General features: G+C 40.8%; 1 protein-coding gene across 1 annotated transcript in view; it reads right to left on the bottom strand.

Annotated features, from left to right (window-relative positions):
• pik3r4 (phosphoinositide-3-kinase, regulatory subunit 4) overlaps window positions 1–20,493 on the bottom strand; it is a 99,390-nt gene that overhangs the window by 37,797 nt on the left and 41,100 nt on the right. The window contains exons 9-11 of the mRNA XM_060850286.1: window positions 19,161–19,362; window positions 6,519–6,712; window positions 1,805–2,030 (exon numbers count right to left, since the gene is read on the bottom strand). Of these exons, the coding sequence (XP_060706269.1) occupies window positions 1,805–2,030; window positions 6,519–6,712; window positions 19,161–19,362 (622 nt within the window). The remainder of the gene's footprint in view (window positions 1–1,804; window positions 2,031–6,518; window positions 6,713–19,160; window positions 19,363–20,493) is intronic.

Genomic DNA, 20,493 nt, shown 5'->3' with positions numbered 1-20,493 from the left:
GAGGAGCAGACCTTAAAACTCTGAGCCCCAGAGGAAAGGCATTTAATTGATTTTCCGAATAATCGATTATCCGAACAAAATAGTCCCCGCCCATCACGTTCAGATAATGGAGTTTCCATTGTACTTCCATTCCTGCTATTCCATGAATGCTTTCTGATCCTTCAGATAAAGGATATTTTTGACTGACTCTCCAGCATTTGCAGTCCTGACTTTCTCCTAGTCAGTCAAAGATTATAGCCAGTCAATGTGGGAGATCAGAGGCAATAACTTCAACTAGGCTGGGGGAGGTATGTACTTGGGAATGTGTTCATGTGCACATGAGGGCAGAGTTATCAGCCTTGAGAAGGAGATTGAAAATATTGGCTTGGAGAAGGGAAAAGGAGGTCAAGGGATATCCAATTACAGGGAATAACTGAAGCAGGTAAATTGGAAGTAAATTAAACTGATAAGTGAAAATGCTCTTGTATTCTGAACCTAGCACTCCTGGCTTTCCTTTATCTACTGTTTTCCCAAGGTCACAAAAAAGTCAATCAAAGTTACATTTAAAAATGTTAGTTAAACTTGTGGCACCTAGATTTTATTCAGTAGTAGTGAATGAAGCAATTAGAGTTTACCATCTCAGTCCTCTAAAATGACAGCAACTTCTGCATTTTAAAATACGTTGTTAAACATGAAAATTGCTGTCAACAGTTTGACTCATTACCATTGGGTGCACGGTTGGAAATTCCAGCAGACTGCAATTAATTAAACACTACTGGCATGAACTTCCACTTTTACTCCATTAGTTTCATTGTTAAAATCCTTGCAAAATTTATGCCTTCCTGCTGAACAACCTTTCTGACCATAAAACACTAATTTTATAACCTTGGCATCTAGTTGCCTCCACATGGATTACAAAATATTTACATATTAAGAAAATTGAAAATGTTTTTGTTACTTCAGCTACTTATGCTTCCTTAACCCCATGTACATATTTCGACAATATTTGGGGGAGGGGGGTGGGTGGGGAAGAGTTAATTTGAAATCTGTAAAATGATTTTTAATTTTTATCCTCTTGGCATACTATTGGTGAAAATTCTTCCATATGGATTGTCTGTTTGCCCTGTTTCATGACTTCAATATTCCTGGAGGCCTGGGGATTCCCTCCACTTGGTGCAATTTTTAAAATAATTTCAGGAAAGATGGAAAATTAATGCCCAAGACTTCATGCTGACTGCAAAACCTGGATCAATAAACAAAGCCAAATTTCTCCTTCAGATCGGTTGGTTACCCACACAGTGGGTCCCCAATTTACAAATGTCTGATTTATGAAAACTTGTACTTTCGAATGCAATCGCACACAGGGATGTAATTTTAAAGAACTGACATACAAACGTCTCCTGTACAGTTGCTTTACATTGGCACACATTGCAAGACAACTTGTGTACAAATCAATTTGCAAATGGAACCCATTTGCATCCTGGTGACCTATACTTATCCTAGCCACGTTAATATTGGAAGTGGGTGGGTGGGTTAGAGGCAGAGTTTAGACTTTTAAAATGTTAGCCTATTTTGGGGAGTTCCTGTTGGTGCTTTAGCTTTCAATCCACATGATAAAAGCTTAAATACTGGAAGTGGATTTCCTAATTAACAGGATTATGACTTTGACAAGCTTGGATAAGTGTATTCCAACACTAATAGAAAAACTGACTAGCTATCACCTATAAACTTTTAATTTGTACCATATGTAATGATCATATCTGTATGATGTGCTAGTAAATAAAGAAATTGATTTAATTCTAATTAACCTATTGACTTTGTGTACCTGGTGGTGGAGGTTTGCTTTCCCATTCAGCACTTTCCATCAACTGTTTTGCCATTCGTTCAGCATTGCACTGTTCTCGTCTTTGTTGAATCAAATGCTGGAGCTCAGTAGCACATGTTGTAATGCGTCTCTGGTAAGTGGGAGGCAATACCGGGACATTTCCTGTTTGCAGAACTGACAAAGAGGAAGTTGTCTTCCTTGTTAGTACCCCGGTCCCTTCAGATACCTTCAAAAAGAAATGATAATTATAAAAGGAGCTTGAATTTTTCAGCATTAAATAATTGAGGAACATTAAAATCAAAATCAATGACATTGTCAGCTTACACAGATCATATAATCAGAGAAACAGAACAAGTTTGGTCCAACTTGTCCATCCTGCAGCCAACAGACCTACATCACAACATTCATCCTCCTTGTAAAACACTCACTTCTTTTGCTTCCATGACAAAATCTGCAAAATTATTCAAGCATGAAGCACACTTAAGGGAAAGAAAAAAAACAATTTATTTTTCTACTTTTACACAGTTCATTTGAAATCTTTAACACCAGCTCAAGACTTACTCAACATTTGTAACATTTTCAGTGCAAGACTGGTTGAAATGTAATCAACACTTATCACATCAATAACAAGGTACTTGCACTTGTAATGACAATATCTTTCTGTGATTATGTCTATTGGGCAATTCTATGGGGAGGCCAAGAGCTATATGCCTGTTTTGCAAAGCTAACAAATTTAGGTAACAAAGATTTGGATATTCACATTTAATTCTGCATCTAGTCCTTGTCTGAAGTTAACACACTTCACTTTGCTGTAATTTTAACAGCAAATTCTGGTCCAATATTTTTCTATAAGAATATTTAATATGTTCGAAGTAAATAAAAGCACGTTTGACTACAAATATAAGCAAATTCTCCAAGTGACAAAATGAGGTTCATCAAGAACTGCAACATTTTTCTCCTATCACAATTATTGCTAAGTATAAATCTCAAGGTTCAAGTTTTAGGACACTATATAAAAAGGGATGTCAAGTGGAAAACCTTTTCCTGTGGTCAGGGATTAACTATTTTCTGCACTGCAGTTTAGCCCAAGCCAAGCAATAAATTCTACATATGATAAATTAAAATGTTAAAGCAGATACAGCTGGCACTTCTTTCTAAAGGTAACTCGTCTATTTTTCAGTTTCCAATTAGTTCACAACTGATTCTGATCATCATGAATCAGCTAGACAGTATTCTCATCAGAGTGTGGTGAGTCTTGCTTCAAGTCCCAGTTCAGACAAGAGCAAAATATCCATGATGCCAGTCCAGAGAAACATTGACGGACTGCTGCACGACCAACTTTCAGGTTAGAGGCTGTGCGCACTTTTAGGTGCGTGTAGGTGTGTACAAAGACTTCATTAAAAAAAATCACAACAATTATGAAATAACATCAAACTGGAATCTATCCAGCTCAAAGTATTTATCAAATCATTCAAGGGCAACTCCACTATTACCATTCCCTTGTTATTTTCCCATATATCTACATTGTATTCCAATAAATATTTATCTACTTGCCTTCTGATCAATGCCATTGAATCATATCCAACAACCTATCAGACATAGCACTTCAAATCCTAATCACTTGCTTCATACAATTTCCCAGCTTACTGATGGGTCACTCATCAATGTGAACATCAAGAATCCATTTTCTTGGCATACTAGGCATCTCAAGCATGCAAACAGCTTCTCATTTCTTTTTATTCTTGATTTTCTTTCTCTTTCTCTTTCTTTTCTCTTTTACATGACTTAGTTATTGTGAAGAGTCCAGACACCATTGCCGGTGGAGAGATATCTCGATGCAAATTCGTGGTGGAGGACAGCCCAGCACGGATGAAGAGAAGGAGCCCTGAGGTGATGTAGGCAAGGTAGGCCCAATGACAAAGGATGGCTCCTGTGAATCAGCAACTTCGTCATTGGTTGGGTCTGGTGCTGGCAGCAAAGTGGTGGCAGAAGGGCATTACGGTAACATCAACAAGATGGGCTGCAGCAAGAGACTCAGATATTTGTGGGTCTGGTATAGGCGATGGCAGAGATGAATCAGCTCAACTGCGAAAGATGGCACCTGAGGATTGGTTACTTCGACATTAGTTGGGTCTGGTAAGGTGGCGCAATTCTGAGCTGGCTCATACGTTGAGTGTAGATGAACTTTTCTGTAAGCTATATCTTTTCATTTTTCTCTTATTCTTAAACTATCAAAATGGTACAGTATTCGGGCAATAAATGAAAAATTTTCAGTATATTTTATTGTATTTCTCACTGTGAGATATATGTAATGATAAAATCATTCATTCATTCGAATGGACAGCCTGCTGCTCTGGGTTTGTTAATACCCCTGCACTGGTGGTAGAAATCCTGATCATGGGTCCTGTGGCAGTGGTAACAGGTAAACTATGGCACCAGGTTGTGGATAGAAGCAGGGAGAAGAGGCTCCAAGCAGTTGAGATGCTATAGCTAACGGGATCCAAGCAGTGAGGACTGAGGAGAGGTCTAGAGAGCTCAGACAGCTTTGGAAGGTCACTGGCAATGAATTAAAAGTGAGGTAAGTAGCCGAAGTGCTGCAGTAATGTCAAGAAACTGTGAGATCATTCAAGTCCCAGAATCCATTTGAAATCTGAAAGTGCGGGCAAGATTAACTTGCTAGCAGTATTTGCAGAGAAAGACTGAAGTTCAGTGAAACCTAAGGCAGTTCAAAAGTAGCTTGGTGTGAAACAGTTTGAATTGTGCCTGTGAATAAATACTGTGGTGTGTTCTCGGATCTCACGGAAAGTCTTAGGGAAAGAAACTGAATTGTAAGACATGAACAGTCATTCAGGCAAACCATGACAGAGTGGCTTGGAGGGAATTTCAAGAGCAGGCCTTTGAAGTGAAGAATTGGGATTCTGTGTAAAGGAAACAAACTTTTAATGAGACTTGGGGACCAACAGTATCAGGCCCATATGGGTCTGTTGCTGAGATATCTTAACTCATTTACCTCATGTTAATTCTTGATATATATGTAGACTGTGTAACTTTTCTAACTTTGTATAGTAAGGTTTAGTTTGTTTGTTCAAATCTGTGAATCTCTTATTATGCTTTTAGTAAATACCTGAGATTTCAAACTTCATCTGCTTTACGAAAAATGAAGTTACTGGTTCCTAATCAGATTGCAATAGCATTTGCCAAGTGTCTGGGTCATAACAATGCTTTTTACAATTGTTTACAATTTGAATGCTTGCTACATTCATAGCTTCCAATAGTTTTACACAGTCATTGTAACACAACCAGGTGGCATGTGGGATGGGCTAGGGCAACAGTTCACAAAATGGGGTCATGGTATGGGATTTTGAGGTTGGAGACTATAAAAGCTGCTTTGGACCATAGACTCTGTCAATACAGTCCTGGACCAGATCTGAAGTCCCATGATACTTCCACTTTTTTCGTTTATCCCCTAACTCACAGGAAAGGGAGGGAAATGAACACGTTTCATACAGGCAACCTCAGAGATATCACGCTGGACATAAGACTTACAAGAACACTGGCTAATTGCTCACTGTAAGTCTCAACTTCCCATGCAATTTTCACAGAGTCAGTTGCACTAAGACTTTGCACGGTCCTGATCCACAAGTTCAATCTATGCTGCTGCACTGACCATCTTCCCATTGGAAAATCTAGGACATGAAAATTTAAAACCATATAATTTTCATATTTGCAAAATGCCCATTTTTAATAATATATGTTGTGCTAGCCATTATCCTGCTCTTGATTTTATTTTGACACCTACCTCCTGCTGAACAATGGAAGTGTATCTTCCCCTTGCTTCACAACTCTCATACACTCTATGACCCCAGCAAATCTGTGGCATTAAAATGTGATAGCACACAAACTGATCCCCCCTGCATGCATGCAAGAACACACACACCATACATCCCACATCCACACCCAAAACTTGCTCTATATATCTGGACATTAATATGGCTGAGGAGTTTGGAATGATTGCAAAGATGGCAAGATGCACTCCCTCGCCAGCCTGTCTAGATACCCGGGGACTGTCAGGTCTCGCTCAAAAACAACTGAATCTTCAGGACTACAACATTTTCCCAGAGCCAAGAATCACCATGTGCTTCTGTGCCATTACAGTGAGGCATGAGAGAGGCACTTTAGAAGTATGGGTCTGCTACCAAAGGCAAAGATGCTGAATTGACCTTGGTCTCCCAAGCCAAAGGCTTGGGCTCTGGCATTTTACATCTTGTACAGTCCCCATTTTGCAGTCCTTGCCAGTGCTGTTCTCAAAACGCTAACTGGGAAATAAGTAGGTTAGATTAGATTACTTACAGTGTGGAAACAGGCCCTTCAGCCCAACAAATCCACACCAACCCTCTGAAGAGCAACCCACCCAGACCATTCCCCTACATTTACCCCCTTCACCTAACACTACGGGCAATTTAGCATGGCCAATTCACCTAACCTGCACATCTTTGTGACTATGGGAGGAAACCAGAGCACCTGGAGGAAACCCACACAGACAGCTGCCCGAGGCAGGAATTGAACCCAGGTCTCTGGCGCTGTGAGGCAACAGTGCTAACCACTGTGCCATCGTGCTGCCCACTAGACAGACTAGTAGTCAGTCAATGTTGTGCAAAGTAACAACAGAAGAAAAGAGAAAAGTTATTTGAAATTCAATGAAGTTTCTATTAACCTGTTGCAAAGCTGGAGTAGTGGTGATCATCATTCCTGGAGAAGACTCTGATCGCAGACTCTTTCCAGTGGTGTTTTCTTGGTCAGCAGGAGCTGTATGGACTTTTGGTTGAACAATATTTGGAGGTTCAAGAGAGCCAAACATGCTCTTCCATTCTTCGTTCAAATTTGAGTCTTGTTTTACATGTCTTCTTGCTGAAATCGAATACCAGAAGACAACATTAAAGTTTGGCTATGTAATTATTATCTGATATAATACAATTGATGAGATACGAACTGATGGACTTAAAAATCTGCATGTAGTTGTTATGAGTTTTAAGTTTGATTTTGTATTTAGTTGGCAACATGTTGATGTAATCCAAGCAAGAAATGAACTTGTGATCTTAAAAAGTCTGCTATACTTCAACAGAAGTTGGGCCTGACTTTAAGCCAATCTGCCTCTGTTAAAATAAGCTCTGGCACAAATGACCATACTTACACATTTTAAAAACCCAAACCAGTCTCATTTCTCAGGATCAACCACTACAAATGTTAAAACTTAAACAGAAAGAAAAATCAAAAAGTGCTTAATGGAATCTCATCAAGATGACTCCCTCAATGGTAAATAACTTGTTTGAAAAAGAAAGTCAAGATATTTGCTAAAATTGTTCTATACTTAAACTCATTTGCATAATTATTAATGCTGGCAGCTCATCCCCAGGTATGTGCTGTTTCTAAGACACCAAACTATCTTAAAAACCCCAAAAATTCTGTTGAAACCAAATTCTAAAAAGTGAATATAATCGAGTGTCAAGCCACATTATTCGGTACATATTTCCAAAAACATCTACTTCAATGTTGCATAACTTTCTAGCAACTTTACTTTTTATTTTATGGCCAATGCAGACAAAAACAAAGGTAAATTGATTTAGCAATTTTAAAGTTTCAATGCATTAATGAATGACTTCCATCAATGTTTCCAATAATGTAGCACAATGGGTTACAAGTAATGCATGAAGTTTTGAAACAAGTTCTCACATCCAAGTGCGTGTCTAAGTATTATAGATAGCTGCTGTAGATCTCCATCCACTGATCAACTGTGGACACAGTTAAAAATCACACAACACCAGGTTATAGTCCAACAGGTTTATTTGGAAGTACTAGCTTTCAGAGAGCTGCTCCTTTATCAGATAGTGTGGAGCAGGATCATAAGACACAGATGATCCTGCTCCACAGCTACCTGTTGAAGGTGTAGCGCTCCAAAAGCTAGTACCTCCAAATAAATCTGTTGGACTCATAACCTGATGTTGAGAGTTTTTTTTTAAATTTTGTCCACTTTAGTCCTATACTGGCACTTCCACATCATAATTAAGGATATGTTTCAGTGTTTTTCAACATACAGACAGGGGACAAAATGCAAGGAAAAGAATGTGCCACAAACAAAACTTTAAGAAAAAAAAAGACTGTTTTAACAACCACTGTATTAAATAGGAGAAAGGGAGGACTGCAGATGCTGGAGATCAGAGTTGAAAGCGTGCTGATAAAAGAGCACAGCAGGTCAGGCAGCATCCGAAGAGCAGGAGAATCTCCTGCTCCTTGGTGCTGCCTGACCGGCTGTGCTTTTCCAACACCACACTCTCAACTACATTGAATAGGCCAATGAAGATGTGTCGAACAAAGAATAGACAAGTTAGTTTCTTCAGGAAATATCCAACAATTACTCAGACAAAAGCTAACTCATTACCTCTCTATAACGTCGCATTTTCTGTCTGCAGGGACACTTGATTCAAGCCAGCTCAAAAGGAATAGATGACAAGATGCTTACCTCAGCCAATTCTGAACAAAGGAAACCATCAAGATATACTGTGCATGAGATGGAGCTAAAGATTCCAATTCAAAAACAAAAGAAAAGCTAGAAAAACTCAGGAGAGAAAGCAAAGTTAACATTTTGGGTCCAGTGACCCTGCTCCAGAACTTCTCCACAAATGCTGCTAGATCTGCTGAACTATTAAGCAAATTCTGGTTTTGTTTCAGGTTTCCAGCATCCAAAGTTCTTTGTTTATTTTAAAGTCTCAACTTATCTGCTACAGAACACAACAGGAGACCAGGATATCAAAATCCACCACGTGAGTTAAATGGCCAAGCCACTCAGCCCTGAACTTGTACCTAAAACTGGCTTGTTTGAATTGCCTGTAGTTATACACTTGACTTATTACTTTACTTTTTTTTCTAAATACTTTTATTGAAAGAAGATTTGTTTTTTTTTAAAAAAACAAAATTACAAAACCAGTACAAAATAGTATAATAATAGCAATAATAGAAAACAAACTACTACTCTACTCCACAGACTACAGAAACACAAAAAAACCTTACAATAAACAACAGTTCAATAAATAACCAAGGAGAAAGAAGAAAAATAAACAGACAGACGAAATAAAAATAAGCCAAGTTATAACAAGGTAACTTAAATGATATTCAATTAAATTACAGCACTCAGTGCAATCTCATCACAGCTCCTACTACTGGAGGCACGTATTTGTTCAGGATTCTTCCTCCAAGGGGCCCCCCCAAACTGACACAGTCCTCACGGCTAAACAAAGGCCCTGAATAACATAGCCAATGTATCTACATCAATATAATTCAAAAAGGGCTGCCATGTTTTGTAAAACAACTCAGTTTTCTGGTGCACCATACTCGTAAGGAACTCTAGGGTTTGTGTGCATTTAAAGGTAGTTTATGACAATCCTATGCCAACTTGAGAATTCTGGGGGATTCTCTGACACCCAGCTCATTAGAGTGTCCTTCCTCGTGCAAAAAGAAAGAATATTAAAGAATTTCTTCCCAAGCACAGCAAGAGAGGGAACATTTGGGAGACCCAAAAGGAGGGATACCGGATCCAACCTAACCTCAGTTCCCAAAACCTTTACCAAAGCACTTGCTATGTCACCCCAATACCTGCGGATCTTGTGTCATGACCAAAGGCAGTGAGTAAGAGTACCAACCTCTATTTTGTACTTGAGGCACACAGGGAGCACACTTGTCTTGCATTTCACAAGCCATTCTGGTGCTAGGTGAGCCCTATGAAATACATTCAGTTGAATAGCCTGGATTCTAGTACAAATCGAGATCTTTCTAACATTTCCCCAGATATCCTCCCACATCTCGGAGGAGATTTCCACTCCTAATTCTTGAGTCCAGGTTTTATATAGCCATTCGATGTCCTTCAAAACATTGTTACCTAACAAGTGATAGAGAGTGCTAACCAAGAGGGCGCCTGCAGACCAGAGCACTCTCCACTTCATGTCCAATTTATAAGGATTAACTATCAATGTAGTCTTTTTTTGTACGAAGTCTCTGACTGGAAGTAACGAAAGAGAACCTTCCTAGGTAGCTCAAACTTCTGACTCAGCTATTTGAGGGACATCATGACCTCCCTGTCAAATAGATCTCCCAAACAGGAGATTCCTCTGCACTCCAGAGCTTAAAGTCAGAATCTATCAAACCCGGCTGGAATCCCGACATTCCCACTATGGGAGTGAAAGGGGAAGATTTTTGTAAATTGCCCTCGCCCTGCCGCATCATTCTCCATGCTTTAACTGTGTTTAGGACAATCAGGTTTTTACAGTGATCCATAACAGTTCTCATCGTGTCCATAAACAACAAATTAATAAGGGGGCAATTTGTCTGGGAAGCCTCAGTGTCTAGCCAAGCTGATCGCGGATTGTGACAGACTCATTCAACCACACAGAATAACAAGGAACTCAATTGGTACTTTCTAAAAGTCTGGAAAATCTAGACCTCCTCCGCCCTCTTGCGGAAGCTGCAATTTATCCAGCTCAATAAGAAGTCGCCCATAATGCCAAATAAAAGATCCAAGCCAGCTGTTAAGCCTATGCAGTGTTTGTCTTGGCAGCACCAAAGGGAGTATTCTCATGGGATATAATAAGCGAGGAAGAACATTCATCTTAACCAGAGCTATTCTGCCCAACCAGGATATTGGAAGATCTTCCCAGCACCAAAGGTCCTGCCTGATTTTCTCTAGCAGCTGCCCATAATTGGCTTTATATAATCGATCGAAAAACAGGGTAATAAAAATGGCTAAATACAGAAAACCTTCCTATGGCCATCGGAAGGGGAAACAGGTCCCATCATCTAAGTTGGATATATTAGTAAGATTTCCACCCCTCCACCCCACAGACATGGCCTCTGATTTCATGAAATTAATTTTATACCCTGAAAACAAACCAAGTAGATTAATCACTTGTATTAAGCGGCCCACAGATGTAACTGGATTGGTTAAAAAGAGAAAGATGTCATCCGCACAGAGAGTAATTTTATGCCTGCCTGACCCTACTTCCAAGGCAGTTATATTTGGATCCATCAGAATTGCTTCCGCCAGCAGCTCGATCACCAACATAAATAATACTGGTGAGAGAGGTCATTTTTGACAGCAGCCTCTGCCAACACTAAAACTATCTGACCTTATACCATTAGTGAGCACCACTACTTTTGGATCACTATACAGCACTGCCACCCATTTGGTAAAAACCTCTCCAAGATCAAACCATTCCATGACATAAAAGAGGTACGGCTACTCCACCCAATCAAATGCTTTCTCTGCATTCAGGAGACTACCAAACCCAGTATTGCTCTTTGCTGACATATTTGGACCATATTTAATACTCTTGGAATATTATTGGTAGACCTACAACCCTTAATAAAATCCTCCTTTACAGTAAAAGACAATACCCTCTCTGGCCTTAACGCTAGCATTTTCAACAGGATTTTAAAGTCCACGTTCAATAATGATATGGGTCTGTACGAAGTGCAATCTTTGGGGCTTTTCCTTTCTTTAGGATAAGAGAAATACTTGCTTCTCTCAAAGAAGATGGGAGGCAGCTCTGACTGAATGCGTAATTGTACATATCCAAGAGTGGCCCGGCCAGGTTGCCTATAAACTCTTCATAAAAATCACTTTGAAATCCATCTGGTCCGGGCACTTTACCACACTGGAGCAGCCTCACCACCTCCTGTACTTCCTGAATTGTCAGGGGGGCACTCAGCAAGGATGCCTGCTCTGAGGTTACACCCAAAAGGTTCAAGGCCTTAAAAAAAAAACTCCATCTTCATCATTCTATCCTCATAGCCCTCCGACTGATACAACTCAAAATAAAAAATGCTACATTAATCTTTTTGGCATTGCAAGGAAGAGAACCAGCACTCTCTCAGATGGATGTAATAGATTGGGGGGCATTCTTCTCTCTGGCCAAGCATGCTAGATATCTACCCAGTTTATCATCATACTCAAATAATCTCTGTTGCACAAAAGAAATGTCCCTCTTTACCGTTTGGTAAATGCAACATTCAGAGTAGCCCTAAGGGCTGTAATCTGCTGCAATTTAGTTATAGATGGCCTAACAAAGTATGCTACCTCAGCTGCCTTCAGGCGAGCCTCGAGCAAATGCTGCTGTTCTCCCCTCTGTCGTTTCTGGGTCACAGAGTATGAAATAATCAAACCCCGTGCATAGACCTTGGCAGTCTCCCACAGCACCGATGGACTGCTGGCTACACCTGAATTGATATTCCAAAAAATTTAAACTCCCTCAAAAAACTCTAAACCTGCTATCATTCAGGAGGAAAGGGTCCATGCGCCAGTGCCAGGAACCCGCACCACCACATCCGGCCTTTACCTCCATATAGCTGCCGCATCATCAGAAACTGCTATATTCCTTATTCTGCAGGACAGTATCAAGTTCAAAAAGGCCGATGGGACAAAAAAACATGTTAATTCTGGTATAGCACTTATGTGGATTAGAAAAAAAAAGGTAAAATCCCTACCTTCTTGGAGAAGACATCTCCATGCATCCACCAACCCCAACTCCTTGTTCACGTCCACCAACTGCCTGGATTGCAGAGACATATCCGCAAGACCCCTAGGCATCCTGCCCACCTCGGGGTCAATAATGCGGTTAAAGTCTATCCCTATAATTATATGACGCGCCTCGAGGGCCATCAATCTAGAGTGTGCATCTGTTACAAATTTAAAGGAATGTGCCAAACATTCAGAATCCCATATTCCTCTTGATGTATTAAAGCTTAAATATTATGGACTTAATTTGGCCTAGTATTTGAAATGGGAGTTTCTTCTGGATGAGAATAGCCACTCCTCTGCTTTGAGTTAAAAGATGAGAAAAACACCTGGCCAAATCCTCCCTGTTGCAACATCAAATGCTCCTTATTGGTTAAGTGTGTTTCTTGTAACAAGGCTACATTGACCCTCTCTTTTCTAAGGCTTGACAGTATCTTTTTTTCCCTTAATTGACGAGTGACTCCCCTTAATATTCCAGGTACACCATTTAAACGAATGGCTAACCATGATCATCCAAGACCTCCTGGGAGGAAGAATCCCACTCATAGCATGCTGAGTGAAAACCACAAACAGTACGTATAAGTTTAAAAATGCAACATTCAAAACTACTAAATCAAAACTTTAACAACTACTTCTACAACATAACAGCATAAAACCTAACTGAAAAGGAGACTTTTCCCCTTGTCCACAGGGGGCACTCATACTACCCATTAATCCCACCAGGACTCCTTTTAGCTAGAGCCAAGCCCCCACCCCAGACAACACAAAAGTAAGGAAAAAAATACCAATATCTTAAGACAAGAAAGTTAAAAGTGGGCACCCAACCCATCCCTGTAATAGGCACTCCTGGTAGAATAGCAACAAAAAAAAAGTAACTTCTCCCCGCTTCTCCTCCCCCCCACCCCATCCAAAAGGATAACAGGAAGGGGAAGAGAGGGGAGAGGGAACAAAGACCCCAACATACATTAAAAGGAAGACCAAGATCACCATCATCATCACCCCCCCCAACCAGGTAAACCAGTCAAATTACAGAGAAAAAAAGAATAGAATAATTGTCCATATAATTCAGGCCAATGAGCATCCAAGAAGTCCTTTGCCTTTCAATTGAATACTAACCCTCTGTGGCTAAAATACAGTATCGCCAAATATCTAATACTGGATGTTCATGTCCCTCAGCTGCCTTTTTACCGCAAAGGCCTTCCTCTTGCGAATCGTGACTGGGGAAAAGTCTTATAAAAGGGGAAGGGTTCACAGGCTATGGTATATAAAGGATCACAAATGATTCATCATCCTTTATATACCCGGCCTGGGGATTCTTCCCTAGTGTTCTAGAGACTTGTTTGTCTCTACAGTGCTGGAGCTGCACTAGGACCAGGTAGGAGCGCTGGTCCGATCCGGGCCTGTGCACTGCGGCACAATGGGCCTGCTTGACCCGCACCCAGCCTACTTTAAACTCCAGCCTTAGAAACTGTGGGAGCCATTGCTCTGGAAAGCTGACAAGCTGGCGTTCTTCCTCACGCTCGGGAAGCCCTAGCAACTGGATGTTCTTCCACTACCTCGATTTTCCAGATCATCTACCTGCTCCTTCAAGGGCCTGCACTTGAAGTTCCAGGACCCGATCCCGCCCTGCTGAGTATTCTGCCGCAGTCTCTGAAGCCGCGGCCCGATGCTCCACATCCCCGACACACTGCCAGAGACGCTGGATCTCCAGGTCATGCCTCTGCAGCATGACCGAGATCGATTCCAGCCTGGTCCAGGTCTCTTCCATCGATGAGTCAATCTTCTCTCAGAGTTTTGCGAACTCCAAGATCAGGCTCTGATCTGTAGGTAAGTCCTCTGGGGCAGCCGCAGAGGCAGACGCTGCGACCACAGGTGCATCCCTACCTGATGCTCGCCTTGTGCTCTTTTCCCCTCAGTCATCTTTTAAACCTCACCAAATGGGTCAGAACTGGTGCTAAGTAGTTCTAAGGGTCCTGAAATGGTTACTTCCAACAAATTGGACTGTGAAGGGAGAGCGAGTGTCCCACTTTGTCTGGGCTCTGGTGCAGAACTCAGCAAAGCAGATCTACTGGGTCGCCACCATCTTGAATCCCCCTACTTTGCTCTTAAATCCAGAACAATCAACAATAAAAGCTAGTCCAGGCTTAGAACATAGAACAATACAGTGCAGAACAGGCCCTTCGGCCCTCAATGTTGCGCTGACCTGTGAACTATTCTTAGCTCGTTCCCCTACACTATCCCAAAATCATCCATGTGCTTATTTAAGGATTGTTTAAATCTCCCTAATGTGGCTGAGTTGACTACATTAGCAGCTAGGGCATTCTATGCCCTTACCACTCGCTGCGTAAAGAACCTGCCTCTGACATCTGTCTTAAATCTATCACCCCTCAATCTGTAGTTATGCCCCCTCGTATCCGCTGATGTCAGCATCCTAGGAAAAAGACTTCACTGTCTACACTATCTAATCCTCTGATCATCTTGCATGTCTCTATCAAATCCCCTCTTAGCCTTCTTCTTGCCAATGAGAACAGGTTCAAGACTCTCAGCCTTTCCTCATAAAACCGTCCCTCCAGACCAGGCAAACCTCCTCTGCACCTTTTCCGATGTTTTCACATCCTTCCAAAAATATAGGGACCAGAACTGTACACAATATTCCAGGTGTGGCCGCACCAGTGTTTTGTTGCAGCATGATATTGCAGCTCCCGAACTCAATCTCTCTACGAATAAAACCTAACACAACATATGCCTTCTTAACAGTACCTGGATGGCAATTTTCAAGGATCTATGTACATGGACTCCAAGATCCCTCTGCACATCCACATTACCAAGAATCTTTCCATCGACCCAGTACTCTGCCTTCCTGTTATTCTTCCCAAAGTGCATCACCTCACATTTACCTGCATTGAACTCCATTTGCCACCTCTCATCCCAATTCTGCAGTTTATCCAAGTCCCCCTGCAACCTGTAACATTCTTCCACACGGTCCACTACTCCACTAACTTTAGTGTCGTCTGCAGATTTACTAATCCATCCATCTATGCCTGCGTCTAAGTCATTTATAAAAATGACAAACAGCAGTGATCCTAAAACAGATCCTTGTGGCACACCAATAGTAACCGGACTCCAGGCTGAATATTTTCCATCAATCACCACTCGCTGCCTTCTTTCAGAAAGCCAGTTTCTAATCCAAACTGCTAAATCACCCTCAATTCCATGCCTCTGCATTTTCTCCAACTGCCTACCACGTGGAACCTTATCAAAGGCTTTGCTAAAGTCCATGTATACTGCCCTACCCTCATCTACATGCTTGCTCACTTTCTCAAAAGACTCAATGAGGTTTGTGAGACAGAACCTGCCCTTGACGAAACCATGTTGACTATTTGAAATCAAGTTGTTGCTTGACTCGAGTTTTTAACTTGTTCAAAGTATGATTTTTAGAAAGAATTCCGTACATTGCCTGCAGACTGAGTCAATTCCCAACTTACAACTGCTGTACCTTCAAATGCAATTCTACTACATAAGAGATATGACAAAAAAGGACTTCTGTACAGACAAATGAAAGGAGCTGCCAATGAACATGGACTTCACTGATACGATGGAAGACATGCGATTTATACATTAATATCACTTCGAATTTGGATTTCAAGATAGTAACATGTGGGTGTTGATTACTTTTGAGAAAGGCATCATTTAAACAAGATTAGATTATCCATTTCTTTGGGAAGTGACCTAATTCCAATGTGTGTCAGATAGCAATTTGAATGAGTGGGCAAATGACAAACAAGGTAGGTAAATGTGAGGTTATCAACTTTGATAGCAAAAATAGGAAAGCATTGAATCCCTGGAATATTAATGGAAAGTTGTTTGTACTACAATCGTTTATGAAAGGTAGAGTAAATACTGAAGGCCATTAGCTTGTTTTCAGTTCAAATTGAAAAAGGATTACCTGGTTCAGAAAATGCAGAGATTAAAAAGTTTTTAACAGCAGGCCAAAGGAGATCTGGTTAGTCTCAGAAGCAGCACTGCCTCCCTCCTACAGCGCAGTACAAACCCTTCGGCCCTCTATATTACGCCGATTTGTGAAACCAATTTGAAGCCCATCTAACCTTTAGTATTCCACTTTCATCCATATGCTTATCCAATGACCATTTAAATGCCCTTAAAGTTGGCAAGTCTACTACTGTTGCAGGCAGTGCATTCCACACCCCTACTAATCTGAGTAAAGAAACTACCTCTGATGTCTGTCCTACATCTATCACCCCTCAATTTAAAGGTATGTCCCCTTGTGCTAGCCTTCACCATCAGAGGAAAAAGGCTCTCACTATCCACCCGATCTAAACCTCTGATTATCTTATACATGTCAATTAAGTCACCTCTCAACCTTCTACTCTCTAACAAAAAAAACCAGCCTCAAGTCCCTCAGACTTTCCCCACAAGATCTTCCCTCCATATCAGGCAACATCCTAGTAAACCTCCTCTGAACCCTTTCCAAAGCTTCCTACAATGCAGTGACCAGAACTGTAAGCAATACTCCAAGCATGGTCACACCAGAGACCAGAAATTCTACAGTAAGTAATTCACCTCCTACCTCCCTAAAACCGGCCCACCATCTACAAGGCACAGGTCATCTATGATGGAATACTCTCCATTTGATGTCTTCAAGATACACAAGAAGCTCACAATTATCCAGTCCAAAGAAGCCTGCTGGATTACTAGTCCATCCACCAACTTAACATTCACTTTCTTCACCACTGACACACAGGAGTTTGCAGTGTGCATCGTATGCACGACAACAATTTACCAAAGCTCCTTTGGCAACACTTCAAATCCCTGAGCCCTACGACCAGGACAAGGTATCAGATATATGGGAATACCACCAGCAACCTTCCCTTCAAGTTCCACATCACTCTGACTTGAAAATACATCACCATTGAATCCATTGTCGCTGGATCAAAATTCTGGAATCTCCCTTCCTAACAATCACAGCGTTCTACAGGGACTAAGAAAACACAGGTGTATCATTTATTTCTATCCTCATTTACCGTTTAAAGATATTGCATGATATCTTGGTCACATGAAATAAGTGCAGAAACACTAAACCATAATCCACAGTGTCAGAAATCAAAACTAGGTATCACATACAAAATGTCCTCGTAAGATACTAATGTCAAAAACCCGTGGTGCAGTATGACAACTCTGATAGCAACTTACAGATTTTTGTGTTAATTAACTATTTATGTGCTATCATTGAATGTTGCTGTCTATTTGTTTTCTAATACCAATGAGTGCTGATAATATCATTGTTATTCTTATTGAAAAATCTGGGCTTTTAATGTTTTGTATCATCATCGAAAATCTCAAACAAGAAAAAAAGGAAACCAAGGTGTTGCTCACATTATCAGTCCCAAAACATTTTAGGGCCACATCACTACAATTGTCAGTTCAATCTCTTAAAACATATCTACAGCAATTTTGAAACTGTGCATCAAAATGTTTCACTTGTTCTTAATACTCAACAAGAATATAAAGAACAAAAAAATCATAGGTCCTCCAAGCCTGTGCCAATCCAGATACTCTACCTAAAAACCCTCTATTTTCTAAGAATCCATATCCTTTGCTCCCTCCCTATTCATGTATCTGTCTAGAAACATCTTAAATGATGCTATGGCTCCTACCCCTAACTACCACCTCCGCTGGCAACGCATTCCAGGCACTCACCAACCTCTGCGTAAAGAACTTTCCACGTATATCTCCTCTAAACTTTTCCCATTTCACTTTGAACTCGTGACCCCGAGTAATTGAATCCTCCACTCTGGGGGAAAAAAAGTTTCTTGCTGTCCACCCTGTCTACACTTGTCATTGTTTTGTACGCCTCAATCAGGTCCCCCCTCAACCGCCTCCTTTCCAATGAAAGTAACCCTAATCTACTCAACCTCTCCCTGAAGCTACAACCCTCCATACCAGGCAACATCCTGATGAACCTCCTCCTCACCCTCTCCAAAGCATCCACATCCTTTTGGTAATGTGGCAACCAGAACTGTATGCAGTATTCCAAATGTGGCTGAACATTTATACCAAGTTCTTGAGAACATTTATAGTCAGCCAATACTTACACAACAGACCACAATACATCTGGATATACTGGTCATCCTGACATACATCAAAGACATATCAGAAATGACCACCAGACAACTCTGATCCCTAGGTATCATGGTAGCCCACAAAACTGACAATTATACTATGACAGCTACTGACTAGTATAAAGGATCTCATATCCACAACCAACAGAACCAATGTGTATCATGTAAAGATTGCCATAAACATTACATAGGGCAAACCAGAAGAAAACTAGCCATTAAGGTACATGAACACATTATCAACTATCACTTGTGTCCATACACACGGACAAAGGAGGACATCAATTTGACTGGAACAACGTATCCATCCTAGGACAAGCCAAACACAGGCATGCATGGAAATTCCTAGAGACCTGGCACTCAACCTAGAACTCTTAACTTGTTGGGTTAGACCCCATATACCAACCACAAACAACAAAACCAGAAGTGATACCACCCACCTCTGCAAACCAGGACACACAAATAGCAAGCAGGACAGAATACCAACACTTCATCGGAGGCGCACTGATGTTACCTAGTATGGTAATGAAATATCTGCAAACAATCTTATCAGCTCGGCAAGCAAGTCAACAACTTAACATTTATACATTTATATTGAATTTATATTGTAACTTCATAATCTTATTCTTTCCAATTACTATGAATAAAAAAGGTCTACCTCGTTTATCATCATTTTCTGGTTTTGTCTTGACAAGATCAATTTGTCTTCCAGGGATGCCAAAAACAGCCAAGTCAATTACACCACTCTCTGCGCTGTCATTCATGTGACTTTGGTCCACCACATTAGCTTTGGCCTTGTTTGACTTAAGCATGAAATCCTTTAGAGCTAACAGCTTGTCTTCATCTGCTTCAGTCATCCCCTATGTTAAAAACAAACAATTAATCATATTTATTTCATAATATTATGTGCCCTCAATGCAGAAAAGGTATGCCACCGTTGAAATGGCTGCAGTGATTGTTCACAATGGTGTAGTTGTACCCATAATGTAACACAAAAAGCCCAAACAACTCCAAATGGTGGAAATAAGAAACAAAACTAGAAATTACTGGGGAAAAAAAGTGACCCAATTTCTGCTTTGTCCACAGATGCTGCCAGGTCTGCGGTGTTTTTCCAATAATTTCTGCTTTTATTTTTGTTAAAAACATGCAAACTTGCTGATGCTGGAAGTTGCCAAGAGGTAAGCTTCATATAGTGGCAGCATCATAATGATTTTGGACTAGAGGCCTGTAATCAGCAGCGTTCCGCAGAAATCGTTGCTGGGTCCACCGATGTTTGTCATTTATATAAATGACTTGAATGAGAATATAGGGAGCATGGTTAGTAAGTTTGCAGCTGACATCAAAATAGTAGACAGCGAGGAAGGTTACAAAGGGAACTGGATCAATAGGCTGAGGAGTAATAGTTGGAGTTTAATTTAGAAAAATGTGAGGTGTTGCATTTTGAAAGACAAACCAGGGCAAGACTTACATAGTTGATGATATGGCACGGGTGAATGTTGCGGAACAGGGAGATCTTAGGGTTCAGGTATACAGTTCATTGAAAGTTGCATCACATGTAGACAGTGCGGTAAATATGGTGCTTGGCATGCTTGCCTTCATTGATCATTAAGTATATGAGTTATAATGTCATGTTGCAGTTGCAGAGGACATTGGTGAGGCCACTTTTGGAATACTGTGTACAGTTTTCGTCACTCTGGTTTAGGGAGGCTATTATAAAATTGGAGAGGGTGCAGAAATGTCACCGGGATCGAAGGATTGGAGTTATAAGGGTAGGCTGGATAAGTTGTGACATTTTTTCCACAGGAATGTAGTAACCTTATTGAAGTGTATAAAATCATAAGGAGCTTGGGTCAGGTAAATAGGAAAGGTCTTTTCCATAGGTTTGGGGAGTTCAAAACTCAAGGGCATAATTTTTAGGTAAGAGGAGGAAGATTTAAAAGGGACCCAAAAGGCAATCTTTTCAAAGTGTGGAACATATAAGGAATGAGCTG

Source organism: Hemiscyllium ocellatum, chromosome 34 (assembly GCF_020745735.1).
Source record: "Hemiscyllium ocellatum isolate sHemOce1 chromosome 34, sHemOce1.pat.X.cur, whole genome shotgun sequence".
In the NCBI taxonomy this organism is placed as follows: domain Eukaryota; kingdom Metazoa; phylum Chordata; class Chondrichthyes; order Orectolobiformes; family Hemiscylliidae; genus Hemiscyllium; species Hemiscyllium ocellatum.
This window is presented reverse-complemented; position numbering and strand designations above follow the sequence as displayed.